Source organism: Eriocheir sinensis, chromosome 38 (assembly GCF_024679095.1).
Source record: "Eriocheir sinensis breed Jianghai 21 chromosome 38, ASM2467909v1, whole genome shotgun sequence".
NCBI classification, from domain to species: Eukaryota; Metazoa; Arthropoda; class Malacostraca; order Decapoda; family Varunidae; genus Eriocheir; species Eriocheir sinensis.
Genome location: NC_066546.1, coordinates 12,691,848 through 12,705,893, shown reverse-complemented (window position 1 = coordinate 12,705,893; position 14,046 = coordinate 12,691,848). Strand labels below are relative to the sequence as shown.

Below are 14,046 nucleotides of genomic sequence, written 5' to 3'. Positions count from 1 at the left end.
CTCGTTTTTGTTTCGTTCTTTTTTTCTCGCTATTTCTTGGTCTTGTTTCTCTTTTTTTTCTATTGTCCGGAGCAGCATTTAGTGGGATTCTTTTTTTTTGCCATTTTTGTTTTTTTGCCTTTGAGCTTCTTTCCTTGCTGTAAAAACAAACAAACAAACAAAAAAAAAACATATCTACCAGTAATAAAATAACACTAAATACACATAATAATAACCAGTAATGAATAAAATCAAGACCATTTTTACCCATGCAGCCAGCGAATCAGTTTAGCGAATGAACCAGCCGGCAGCCATCTCGTTAATTAAATCTACCCTTCGTTAACCAGTTAATAGGACGGGATGGGGAGGGGGGGAGGAGAGGGACGGGGAGGATTAACGAACAAATGAGGGTTGATGGTGTTAATGAGTGGTGGGGGGAAGGGGGGAAAGCTTTAGCTAATGGGTGTTGATCACTCACATTGCCTTATTATGAGGTGGGGTGTATGATGAGGGGGATGTGGAGGTGAGGGTAGTAGTAGTAGTAGTAGTAGTATAGTGGTGTTAGTAATAGTATAGTTGCTTTTATAGGTAGATAAGGTGTTTTTATTGTTATTCTCATTATTATTGTTGTTGTATGAGTTTAGGAATGTAAGATGAGGGGGGAGGGTAAGGAAGATGGTGGTGATGGTGGTTTGGCGATAGTGATAGTGTGGTAGTTAGTAATAGTTAGTAGTAGTAGTAGTAGTAGTAGAAACGAAATAAGGGTGGAGGATGAGGTGAAAGAAAGGATAATAAAAAAAGAGAAACGAGGAAACAAAACAATTAAGAAAAAGTAAATGAAAACAACTTACATACAAAAAAAAAAGAGATAGAAGACAATAACCAGAGAGAGAGAGAGAGAGAGAGAGAGAGAGAGAGAGAGAGAGAGAGAGATGACACGTAATTCCTGTCAGCTTTCGTCTTGATCGCCTCGTTGGGTTTCTTTGACCTTTTGTTGCTGTTCTTTTTCCAGACTCTCGCTCTTGTCTTCCGGTAATGCTTCCTCTTCTGTCTTTCCTTCTTGCTTCTTTTCTTCTTCCTCTTCCCTTCTTCCTTCTTTCCTTCTTTCTTTTTCCTTCTTTTTCCCTTTCTCCTTTTACCTTCCTTCTTCATTTTCCCTTCTTTCATTTTCCCTTGTTCCTTCTTTCCTTTTTTCTTTTCCCTTCTTTCTTTTCGCTCTTCCCTCTCTTCCTGCTCTCCCATCTTTCTTTATTCCCTCCTTCTCTTCCTGCTCCCTCATCTTCCTTCTTTCCCTTCTTTCTTTTCCCTTCTTCCTCTCTTCCTGCTCCTTCATCTTCCTTCTTTCCCCTCTTCCTTTTCCCTCCTCCTCCCTCTCTTCTATATTTCTCTCATCCATCATATTCCTTTCATCCTAATTTTTCTTTGTTTATATATATTTTTACTTAGCTTTTCCAGTTTTGTTTTCTTCCTTCTTTCCTTCTTTTTCCCTCCTTCCTCTCCTCTCCATTTCCTTCATCTGTCATCTTTCTTCCATCCTTCTAATGCTTCTTCCTCCATTCAGTTTTTCTTCGTTTATATTTTTTTTCTTCGCATTTCCTGCTTTGTTTCCTCTGCCTCTCATTCCTCCTTCATCCTTTCTTTGTCTGTTGCTCTTCCTCCATTCTTCCTCTTAAATTTCTTCATCCATTCTCCTTTTCCTTCCTTCATTCATATTTTCTTCGTTTCATTATTTTTTTTTCTCCCACCTCTTACATTTTTCCTTCATCCTTCCTTTGTTCACTCCTTCCTCCATTTTCCCTCCAACCTTCTTTTTCCATTCTCTTTTTACTCACATTTTCTTCTCCATGTTGTCCCGTTCCCCTTCTTCCTCCATTGACCTTCTAACTCATTTCTCCTTTTTCCATTATTTTTTACTTATTTTCTTTTCCGTTTTGTCCTTTCTTGTTCCTTTATCCACAGTCCTTCCAACTCATTTCTCCTTTTTCCATTCTTTTTTATTATTTTCTTGTCTATCTCGTCTTTTTTCCCCTTTTTCTATTGTCCTTGCAAGTCACTTCTCCTCTTTTTCTCTAACCTTTTTCACTCACTCCATCCTACTACTAAATTTTTCATCCTTCCTCCTCCTCCGCCAAGGCTGCAGGATTCCCATGGTTCAGGAGATGGAGGATTATGTCTCTCCTAAAAGAATTAGTATTGATCCTGGACTGGGAGGGAGAGAGGGAGACACTGGAACCACTCTCTCTCCCTCCCTCACTCTCTCTCCCTCCCCTAACTTGGCTGTCCTAATGGCTTTGTCTTTATGCCTGTCTGGTTGGCTGTCTGGGTGTCTGTGTGTGTGCGTGTGTGTGTGTGTCTTGTTGCTTTGGTGTGGTCGATATGGTCTGGCTTTGTGTATTGGTATATTTGGGAGTGGTCCTATTGTCTTGTCTGGTTATGGTTGACTGTCTGGTTGTTTGGTTGTGTGTGTGTGTTTGGGTTGTTGCTTAGGTCTTGTTTTCCTTTCTTTCCTCTCCTCCTGCTGTTCCTGCTTCCTTGTTTTCCTTTTTTCTTTCCTCCTTTTTTCTCCTCCTTCCTCTCTTCTCCATTTCCGTCATCCATCATCCTTCTCGGGTTGCGGGTTTATGGATTGGTTGTATTGTTTTGTTTGACACGGTAGGTTTGTTTTGAGATTGTCTTTCTGGATGTTTTGATAATTTTGGTTGGCTATGGTTGTCTGTCTTGGGGTTTGGTAGTGTGGGTGTGTCTTGTTCTTCTCTTCTTCATTATCCCATCTTTCCTTCTTCCTTTTTCCTTTTCCCTTCTTTCCTTTGTCTTTCTTGGTGTTCTGATAATTTTGTTGGGTTTGGTGGAGTGGGTGTCTTGTTCTTCTCTTCTCCATTTTCCCTTCTTTCCTTTCTTTTCTTCCCTCTGCGCCTGCTTCCTATCTTTCCTTTCTTTCTTTTCCCTCCTGTGCCAAAGAAGACATGGAGAAAGGTGGTGGAGGAAGATATGAGGCTGAACATCACGAAAGAAATGGCTATAGACCGGCAACAGTGGAGGAGGCTCATATCCCGTCCAACCCCACCATAGGGAATAAATAGACGTTAAACGATGATGATGATGATTGTGTGTCTTGTTCGATGTGTTGCGGTTTTGAGGGGCATTATATTTTTGATCGGTTTATCTGACAATGACGTTTGTTTGGGGTTTGGTTTGTGGATGTCGTTATTGTTTTGTCTGGCTGTAGTTGGGTGTCTGACCTTATCCAGCTCTTTTTTTTTCCCCTCTTTCTATTAGAAGGTCAAGCTAACTGATGCAGACTGGAACACTTGCATTTACTTTTTTTTTTTTTCCGTGTTGGTGGTGGGTTGTCTGACCTCATTCATCTTTTTTTTTCTTTTTCTTTTTTCTCCGTTATAAGGTAAAAATTGTAAGTGATTCATACTAAGATATATACTGACTTTTACTTTCTTTTTTTCTTGTTTCTACTCGTTGTTTTTTATACTTTAATCTTTTTTCTTCATCGTTCACTTTGTTTTTTTACTTCTATGTGTATTATTATTATTATTGCGTATTATTATTACTATGACAAACGCTGAAGTTATTCCTGATGACTAACCCAATTTTTCTCTCTCTTTCCAGGCAACGATTGGCATAGACTTCCTCTCCAAAACAATGTACCTCGAGGATAGAACAGTAAGTACACAACCTCAACTTTTTATGCACACAAGTGAAGCTTAAACACACATTACAGGAGATACACACAGCCACACTCTTATACCCTCTATGTATGTTTAGTTATATCTCTTGCAGGTATATTACATCATGATTAATAAAGAAATGTTTCCCCTTGCTATATATTCTCACTATCATCTGTTTCTACTATGGCTATTTTTTTATCTTGGGGTATTTTCCTCCTAATTTTACTACATCACTAATTCTTTTTTTACCGTGTTATAATTCACTAACTTCTATATTACACCTTCATTACTTCTATTTTGGTGTGTTGCAGTTTGCTTCTTTGTTTCTATTTTATAACTATTACTTATATTTTCAGTGGGGTATTTTTTTTTTACTTTTAGGGGTATATACATACTTCTCAAGGTATTTTTCCTCACTGTAGCCCATTTTTATCCATTAGTTTTAAAAGTTCCTTGCAGGGTTATCTCTTGTAACTGGAGAAGTAATGAGATAACTGGGTGGATCATGGTGTGTGTGTGTGTGTGTGTGTGTGTGTGTGTGTGTGTGTGTGTGTGTGTGTGTGTTTAAATGCAGTCTCCGTGTTGATAGCAGTCACTGTCTTAATCACAGCTTCCTTTGTTTTATAATGTGAGGCACTAATTACATGTCTGCCATTGTCTTGAGTGTTTAATGGTCCCAGATTAATCCTCTGTGAACATGGTGCACAGACATAATCAGTTGGTGTTTTAATTAAGATTGTACACTGTAATCTGTGTTATCTTTGTGGATGTGTGATGCAACAAATGTTTAATTCACACTTTTATCTTATCAAGGAGGATGAGTCTGCCACAGCTACATTAGTCATTTGGGCATCTTCATATTTACATTTAAAAAACATACTTAGCATCTCAATACAAGCATCGTTGTTTTCTATTTGTTTTTATATCATGTTTATATTGCATTGTAGGTGTTATGATTCAAGGACCTATTACTTTGTCTCAGCACACACTAATTAAAGTTATTATTCTAGGAAGTACAATGGCATTACTTATGTCACATCTATCATTGTTGCCTTTGTATTGTTCTACTAATAAAGTGAAGCCAGGCAGAATATACATAATTTTTTTAACCCGGTAGCAGCGGGGATCATGTTTCTTAATGGTCCCTCCAAGCGAGAAAAATGAGAAAAATCACCCCTCACACAAACCATTTCATAATATATATCAAAGCATTTGTAATCAGATTATGTATCCTCTGTTTTGGGGGTTTATATCATGACACAAATTTGGCCCGTCGCTGCTACACGGTAAAGCCACAGATTTGGCCCGTCGCTGCTACACGGTAAAGCCACAGATTTGGCCCGTCGCTGCTACCGGGTTAAACAACTTATTTTGGGTATTATCAAAGAACTTCCAACACTCATAGTAGGCAGCTTCCCTAAAGAACCTGTACAGTCACAAAGGGCTCTGTAATGGCCACTTGGAAGGACTTACCATCATACAGAACCCTTAGGAAAGACCTTGTCAGCAAACCAGTCACCTGCAAATAACACTCTGAGCACACACAACGGACTCAGCCAGCACTCCTGCCGCCTCTAGGGATAACTTAGCTTAGACACACATTAGAGGACCCACCCAGTGTTATGCTTACTGTTCTCTTAGTAACTCAACACGTTTATTTTTTTATTTTATTATTATTTTTTTTCTTCCTCCCCGCCTATAGTACCGGTAGGCTTTTTTCTAGAACCTTATTAGCAGTTGATTATTTCTTTGTTTTCATTTGTAGCATTTATTTATTCAAGGCCATGCTGAAAAAACGCTCACCAGTCACAATATTCATAGTGTATGTTAGTGTTGCATTTAAACATTTTCAACCTGTATTTATTTTCACTTGTTTGTCTGTCTTCTGTCTTGTATCGCTATTAAAAAGTTACCCAGTTGCTGTAGTCATCCACTCACCCATACGCTGCTTCCCCTCCCCCACAGGTTCGACTGCAGCTCTGGGACACGGCCGGCCAGGAGAGGTTCCGTAGCCTCATCCCATCCTATATCCGAGACTCGACTGTCGCTGTGGTTGTGTACGACATTACCAGTGAGTCTTGGGTGGCTTTTACTCCTTTGGTCAATTCTCCCTTTTTGTTCGCTTTTATTTTATTGGCCTTACATGAGTTTGACATTATTTGGATGACGAATTTAACCCATCTACTGTGATTGACACGGATTTGGCCTTCACTGCTAGCCTGGTAACATATGTACTCCCACGTCTTTCTCTGCCTCTGTGGTGGATATTGGAGTGTTTCCCATGTGGTATTGGTATGCTGGATATCCCCTCCCAAGGTGCATGACTTTACATTTTTCTTCATTGAATTGTAGCACCCACTTTTTGTTCCATTCCTGTAGCTTGGTGATGTCTTCTTGTAGGAAATCCGCAGTCAAGGGGTTAAGAATGTATGAGGATAGGGAATGGAAATGGCACTTGTAATAGATTTAATTAAATGCTAACTAGAGTGAGAGAAGTTACTTAATAGAATGCATAAATCAAAGTTAGACTTGTTTTTGCTCTGAAGGTCTCTGTTTAACCTTGAATTTTGATAGTCAGTGAGATTTAGCTAGTTACAGTCGTGTGATGATAGCCAAGGTCAGGAGTGCAATGATGTAGTGGGTTGGAGCATCGAGCAATGGAAGCAAGAGTCAGGGGAGGCAGTTCAAACCCCAGTGCTACCTTGTGACATCAGGAAGGGCATTCAGTCACAAGTCCTTATAATCAGACGTTTTCATCTCTCACAACAAATATTTCCAAAGTCCACAAAGGAAATTAATCAGTTCTCATGAGTATTTCCTGCACTGATGTTGCAGAAGCCTTGTCAAACATTACTTAAGTGAAACCAAATTGTCAAGTCCGTTTTGGCGTTGGCTCCCGCGGGTGCATTTCTCCCCTCTTCTTTGCCATACAGTCCCAACGCCTATTTCTTCCTCTCCTATGTTACCTATAGCTTACATATGAGAGGACGAGATAGTTGTTGGGACTGTGTGGCAGAGCAGAGGGGAGGAAAGGACCTGCGGGAGCCTACGCCAGACTGGCCTTGACATATTTGGAAGACTATAGTGTCGTAAAACTACCCTTGTATATACCCACAATACCTATGAAAGCCTTATCATATGTGGGTGTGTAAGTCATGAAATGTTTAAGAGAATGGACCTAAAACCCCAAGCCACGACCTCAAAACAGTGACCCCACATGAACATGGGTTTAAACTGTCAGGAGAATGAATGTATTAACCTGTCCGCTGCAATTGGCATGGATTTGGCTTTCACTGGTAGCCTTTAACATATAGTCCCAGGTCTTTCTCTGCCTCTGTGGTGGATAGTGGAGAGTTTCCCATGTGGTATTGGTATGCTGTATATCCTCTCCCTAGGTGCATGACTTTACATTTTTCCTCATTGAATTGTAGCAGCCACTTGTTGTTCCACTCCTGTAGCTTGGTGAGGTCTTGTAGGAAGTTCACAGTCAAGGGGTTCAAAGCCAAGGTCAGGGTGTGGTTCTACAGTCTCTAAATCTGGGTGGTACTCCCTCCTCATGATTCTTTTCTCTTCCAGATGCCAATTCTTTCCACCAAACTTCTAAGTGGATAGACGATGTGAGGACTGAGCGAGGCAGTGACGTAATTATCATGCTGGTTGGAAATAAGACTGATCTTTCGGACAAGAGACAGGTGAGGTTATGGAGATCAAGGTCACTCATCTGAGAATATAAGCATAGCAGCAATCGATTCACTCCTAGATTGTCTGTAATTTTTGGTGTTTTTGATGCTGTGAAAGAAAAGTTTTGTCAGTCTCGTCGATGCACCATTTTACATTATCTGTTTTTATGGGGTTAATGTGAGTTTAGAGGTCAATTAAAATTAAGTAGAAATATTATTAGAAAATCATCCTTTAACCCAGTAGCTGCAGGGATTGTGTTTCTTAAAGTCCCCTCTAAGCTAGAAAATTGAGAAAAAATCATCACTCACGCAAACCATTTCATAATATATATCAACGCATTTGTGATCAGTCTATGTATCATCTATTTTTGGGGGTTTATATCATAGTAAAAATTTGGCCCGTCGCTGCTACACGGTAAAGCCACAAATTTGGCCCGTCGCTGCTACTAGGTTAATTATTTATTTTCGTAACCAATTCTATATTTTTACACCAAGAATCATAGGAGATGGATAATTTGCATTCCAATATAAGCAGGAGTCCTTCTAAGCCTTTCCTTACTCCAGTATCTTTACATTCACTGTTTTGTTTGTATTGGTGAATAGGACAGCATTTTACTCTAACCAAATTTAGGATCTTTCAATCATTATTATTTGAGTGGTATTGTGTAGGTGTTTTCCATTTTTCTATTTTCTGCTTATCTTCCTTTTGCATTGTTCTATTAACCTCATATCCTCTTAACACTTACGTCCATGTGTCTGGCAGGTTTCCACGGAGGAGGGCGAGCGCAAGGCCAAGGAACTCAACGTGATGTTCATTGAGACGAGTGCAAAGGCAGGATACAATGTGAAACAGGTGCGTTCGTGTGTGTGTGTGTGTGTGTGTGTGTGTGTGTGTGTGTGTGTGTGTAAATATAACATAGGTGAAATAAGATTGAGAACAGCAGTAACAACTTGTCATAACATTGAACTGGACCCACTCAGCCAATATTGTCATAAAACTCTAAAGCAAACTGAGGAAAAGTAAAAATACCTGCACCAAAACACTACCTCATTCTCGTCCTTCCTTCCCATCCTCTGCCGCAGCTCTTCCGAAGGGTGGCCGCCGCCTTACCCGGCATGGAGTCCAATCCTGAGAAGGGCAAGGTTGACAGTATCCTTTTACACACACTAATAAAAGCCTCTCTTGCAGGACACTTTTTTCCCATGCTTCAGATTAATCTCTTTCATTTCAGCTTTTGTAACTTAGTATTAGCAGCAGAAGCAAGCATTAGGTGAGGGGATACAGGGGATACTATTTATGTCCTGTTGTTTGATTCAAGCGTGGGGCGGCAGTGGCTTAGTGGGACATAGGTCTGTTTCATAAGGCACTTTCGCTTCTCACATTAACTATTTCTAAAGGCCAAAGAGGGGGTCAGTCGGGTTCTAATGAGCGTTTCTTTAGGTTCACGGTACAGAAGAAGGGTCAAACTACCACCAGGGTCATAAAACTACTTCTGGAAGTGCCCAAAACTCCTATGAAAGCCTTGTCAAATATGTGAACTTTGGTGGTGAAATGTTTAGTAATACGGCCCAGAGTGTCAAGGCATGGAAGTGAGGAGTCAGGGTTAGGCGGTTCAGATCCCAGTGCTGCCGGGCTATGCTAGGAAGGGCATCTGGTCTTAAACCCCAAACCACAACCTCAAAAAAGAGACTATAGAAACGTTGGTAAAAGCTGTCAAGACCAAGTAGTAGTAGTAGTTTGGTTTGAGTGTAGTTTTGTCACACTTAAAATATTTTCAAGAATTTTCACTTCTATGTGTTTTTATTTTATTGATGTTCATTCTCTTACAACCAGTGAATGTAAATGTTGTAAGAATTCAGACTTTTGTTGGCCGGGTCCTACATTATTTATCATATTGAGTCAGAATTGGAGTTAGGTGGTTCTCTTCTGGCCTGGAGGCATAAATGTTTTTCTCCCTCTTTCTTTCTCTCCCCCATATATTTTTTAAAAGTGCAATTGTGTATACTGTTTAAGCAAGTCTCCCATTAACGAGTCACATGTAGTAGCCACCCATTGACCCCAACAGTAACAGGAGAGGTGCCGCCCCTGAGGTAAGTGTCAGATTAATGCCAGGAGGTGTGGCAGCTGCGGCGCCGTTGTCACAAAGCCGCAAGATGTTTTGGCGTTGCTAGGCTTGCATGAAACAAGGTAATGTGCCGGCTGTTTCTGTGTGTACATTGTTTTTGATTGCCAACATGTGTACTTGGTGTTGCTTGAGTTGTGGACATTAGTTTGTGTTTTGCATGTGTGCTTGCATGCACACATGGTACTGCTAGGCTTTAGTTATTTTATCATCTTTAATAATGTTTTTGATTCATGGCCATTCATAACTTGTAGCAGGCCATTTTCCAGCATTTGAGATAGATGTTGTCTGCCTCCCCAGTCACATCATCCTCAGTGAGTCGTGTTTGGCCACAGCACCGTTCATCTTCCACTCCCTGCTGTGTTTAGTTGTTCAGGAGCCGTGGCTGTGGTGTAGGTGTGTTTAAACCAGCCTTTTAGAGGTATAGGAGGATTTACAAAGGAAAGCTGACTGCTACTTTGAACAGAAAATACCCTTCCTACTTTGTAGGGAAAATAAATATTACTTCTATTTATAGCACATGTATGCTATAAGGACTGGTAATTCAAACTGTTATTTATATTTCAAGAAGTTACATAACCAGTTAGTGTCTGGTTCTTATTGAGTGTGAAAAAGTACACAGTTTTTAAGCACCTTTGGTGTTGTGAATGGTTATGTGCCTTGCAATGAACCTTGATTTTGTCAACAATCCAAGCAAAGACATTTGGCTTATATCACCTACGTTTGTGGCTCCTGTGATCAAAAACTTTTAATATCAAATTGATGATCATGGCAGAACGGTTCACCTCCTGCTGCAGTGGACCTGCAATGAATTAATTCCCCTCCTCCTCATTAGTGCCTGTGTACCACCCGATGGAGAAATATCTTACACTTTTTATGGTCTTATCCAAGAGTGAGGAAATGTGTAATGTTGATTTTTATGTTTTATGTGGCCGTGTGATTACCTTTGTGTGTGGACTGCAAGGCTGTCAGGGCTTGATATGATGGAAGGTTTGTTTTGTGAATGGCATATTTGTATAGCTTTTGGATGCTTGCAAAAAAGTTCTTATTTTATGATCAGTGTCATTTGTGTTCTTTCCAGTGCATATCATGATTTGCAAGCAAGACTGCAAGTAATTGTTTTGAAAAGGATGGAGGAGACGTTCAGTCATAATATTTGTTGGTGGAAATTTACCATTAAAAGATGTCAGCCAAGTGTGGTAAAGTTGATTTAATTGGAAGTCCTGCAGTGGTCAGGTTAGGTCATGTTTCAGTATATCACTCAATCAGTCGGGGCATATGCTGGGGAGCAGGTCGCCTCACACACCCTACGACATCAAGTCTGGGGATCCCTCAAGGCAAGTCTCCATGCAGGCCCCCTTCCCATCTTATGTACCTCCTGGCAGAATCTATCGACTTGCTCAAGCCATGAACTGTGGGGGTCCCCTTTGGCCTCCTCCACTCAGGATTGTCTTACAGAAACAACCCCCATCAGCAGGGATAGTTTCTGGGTAGTGTGCCACTTGCCCATATACTTGTAACTGGAGTTGCTGCTGACGGACTATGCTGTCGAATCAGTATCACGAAGTAGTCGCCAGTTTGACAAAAAGTCATTCCAGTGATATCCCATGATTCTGCATAGACACTTATCACCAAAGGCATCAGTCTGCCTCTCCAGGTCAGTACTTAGTGCCCAAGTCCCATGACCAGAGTAAGGCAGGGAGCACAAGTGACTTCATTGTTTTTGATTTATTTAAAAAACAATCAAATTTAAAGTATTAGTTGTACTAAAAATATGAACCATCATTAAAACATCATTGATAGTTTTTAGAGTAACCATTTACTTTTTCATGATGGTCCCTGCCAAGGCTACATGCCCTGTACTTGCAGACGATGAGACTCGGGGTTAAAACATAAACATCAGACACAGTTAGGGACTAGGGAGGATGAATCAGTGCCTAGCAGATCCTGACTGTAATTAATGGCAAACTTTTCTTTTAAACTGCCCTATTATTAACTGAGGAAAATTATACAGGTTTTCCTTTAGTATTTAATCATCATTGACTTTTTATTAGTGAATTTGAAGTACGTATAACCATCAGTAAAACCCAATGACTGGCACAGCACCAACTTCAACACAAGCTCCATCAGTAAACAGTAAACACGTATGTTGGTCACAAAATTGCGACCCCCTTACTAGGAATGTATTTTGCTATGTTCTGTGCATGTGACATGATTATGGTTCTGTTGCGTGACTTTCTGTTGTGACGAGTGGAGTTCAAAGGGCGGCAACTCTGAGAGCCTGACTAACAGAGCAGAATGGCTACTCTTTGCACTAACAATTAACACGCTGGTATAACTGCATCGTCTTTACTCAAAGTCTGCCTCACCACATGACAAGGAGAGGAAGGAAGCCATATCAGAAGGGAACAAAACAGGTACAAAAGTAAGATAGAAAAGTGATCACTCAGATTTCTGCCCCTTGGACTCCACTCTGCATTTTACTTTTATGTTTTAGCCTGTCCCAATCGTCCCTTTCTTTTCCTTAATCCACTGCCTTAGTGACCGAAGTTGTCCTGAGGGACTCAGACAACACTGCAGAGATTGGGCGGACAGCCGATGGTGGGTGTGCTTGCTAGGCCACCCACCCCCTCCCCCTGCCCTGTCCCATGGCACCTCAGTTCACCTCTCCGTCCCCAGTAAATGGTTGCCTAATGCACTGCGTCGCCTCCACCCATCCAGCCAATCTCGCCTGCCTCACTCAGCCTGCAGCTATACCCATGCTCGTACTGCCCACACACACACACACACACACACACACACACACACACACACACACACACACACACACACACACATACACACACACGCACACGCACACTTGCACATGCACTGACTCATACTCCTATTGGTTTAAAAGCTAACAGGCACATACACTTGTACATGAGCTCACATGGACACATGCTGAACGTGCAACAGGATGAAGGAGGCACATGTTCATGCAAACATTGCTCTGCCTTTGAGCCTGTGGAGGGACTAAAACGGTCCCCTTTTTGGCTTGCTAGAACTTGTGTTTTGGGTTCATGTGTGGGGCTTATCAGAAGCAACTCAGTATGTAAATTGATGCATTACAATTCTAAATCATTTAAGAATATCATTAGTCTTATTTACTGTTTTTTTTTATATATATATTTTTTAAGGATCATTCACATTTATTGTTTTGTGTGCGTGTCATGTCAGATGTTATCACTGTGTTCTGAGGGTCATTCACAAAGGCATAAATACAACAGATTGATTTCTTTGTGTTATGTTTTGCTTGATAATTTTAAAAGTTTTGCTCTTTTAAAAGAAAGTATGATGTGCACACAGCTACAAAGGGGATTGTGAGGAGCTGAAGCCTTTGGTGTATTTCCTTTCACCTGTGTTGCTTTGGGCAAACTTTTCTCCTGAATCAGGATTATTGTTATCTTTTTAATTGGGAACTCATATTCTTAATTAAAGGTTGTCTCAGCTTACATTCAGCCCCACCGTCTCTTATACTTTTTGCTGTTTGTGGGAAGACTGTTTAGTTCATGATAATTGGATTAATAATGGTTGTTGATTAATTTATTAATTAAAGTTTAATGCTTGGGATTCTGTAGGCATCTGATGCTGGTTCTCGGTGGATGGCATTTTCTGGTAGCTCATCACTGACTACCAAAAAGTTTAAACTATATTTGCTTAGCTATTTAATAAGCTTGTCATTACCATCTTCATCATTACCGTCTTCATCGGTCTTGGCTGCACAGAGAACTTTGGTATAATGTATCTAAACTTTTTGGTAATGATGCCTTTATTTTGTTTTGTTTTATCTAGGCATATTTTACTTAATTCATGTCTATTGTTATTGTTTGGGGTGTCTCAGATTCTTCCATATATTATTAACATGTATATTTTAATATATAAATTATGTAACTATTGTAAAACTTCTTCGTGATTGTGCTACATGTGGGTGTGTTCTTTGATGTACAGGTCTGTGTGGGTTGGCCATGTGTGCATTTGCTACTGAACCAGGAAATGTGTACATGTGGTCACGTGTTTGTGTGCACAGAGTTTATGTCTGGGGCTTTGAGGAGTTTTGTGTCAGCTGTTTTGTCATGGAAATTCTCCATGTAAATAGTATAGTCAGTGTCTCTCATATGCAGCTTCAGGTTGCGGCCAAAAGTTATTTATAAAAGTTAGTATAGAGGCTAAATTTAGAACTTGGATAAATCATATGTTCAGGCTGCACATGTGGGAGCAGAGAAAGCCACACCTGACTTAACTTGTGATGAAGGAGCTTGTGTTTTGAGAGGTATATAAATTATGTATTGCAGTATAAATTTACTCCACCAGACAGTACCACAAGGCCCCAGCATAGATTCCTTGAATGATCAGAAAGGGTGCTCCTCCCCCGTAGGGATGAGGAACGCCACATGTACGTAGACTTAAGTTCTCTCGGGTTACTCTGCGGAAGGATGATGCTAGTTATTTTTATATTACTATATCTACCACCACGTCTCCGATACCAAATACACCTTATGCCCCAGCCTCATAGTTGTTTCATTTTTAGTTTTCATGGTATTA

At 40.4% G+C, this 14,046-nt stretch overlaps 1 protein-coding gene across 12 annotated transcripts in view; it reads left to right on the top strand.

The window, feature by feature from the left end:
- LOC127008679 (ras-related protein Rab6) overlaps window positions 1-14,046 on the top strand; it is a 74,544-nt gene that overhangs the window by 15,425 nt on the left and 45,073 nt on the right. For 3 of the 12 annotated variants that reach the window (XM_050880995.1, XM_050880992.1, XM_050880996.1), the window contains exons 3-7: window positions 3,601-3,654; window positions 5,625-5,730; window positions 7,236-7,351; window positions 8,103-8,192; window positions 8,423-8,489. The exons of 1 other annotated variant lie outside the window; for it this stretch is intronic. In XM_050880995.1, coding sequence (XP_050736952.1) covers window positions 3,601-3,654; window positions 5,625-5,730; window positions 7,236-7,351; window positions 8,103-8,192; window positions 8,423-8,489 — 433 coding nt within the window. Of the gene's footprint in view, window positions 1-3,600; window positions 3,655-5,624; window positions 5,731-7,235; window positions 7,352-8,102; window positions 8,193-8,422; window positions 8,611-12,003; window positions 14,015-14,046 lie in introns of those variants that run through there. 8 more of the 12 variants (XM_050880994.1, XM_050880991.1, XM_050880993.1 and 5 more) reach the window with 6 other exon arrangements.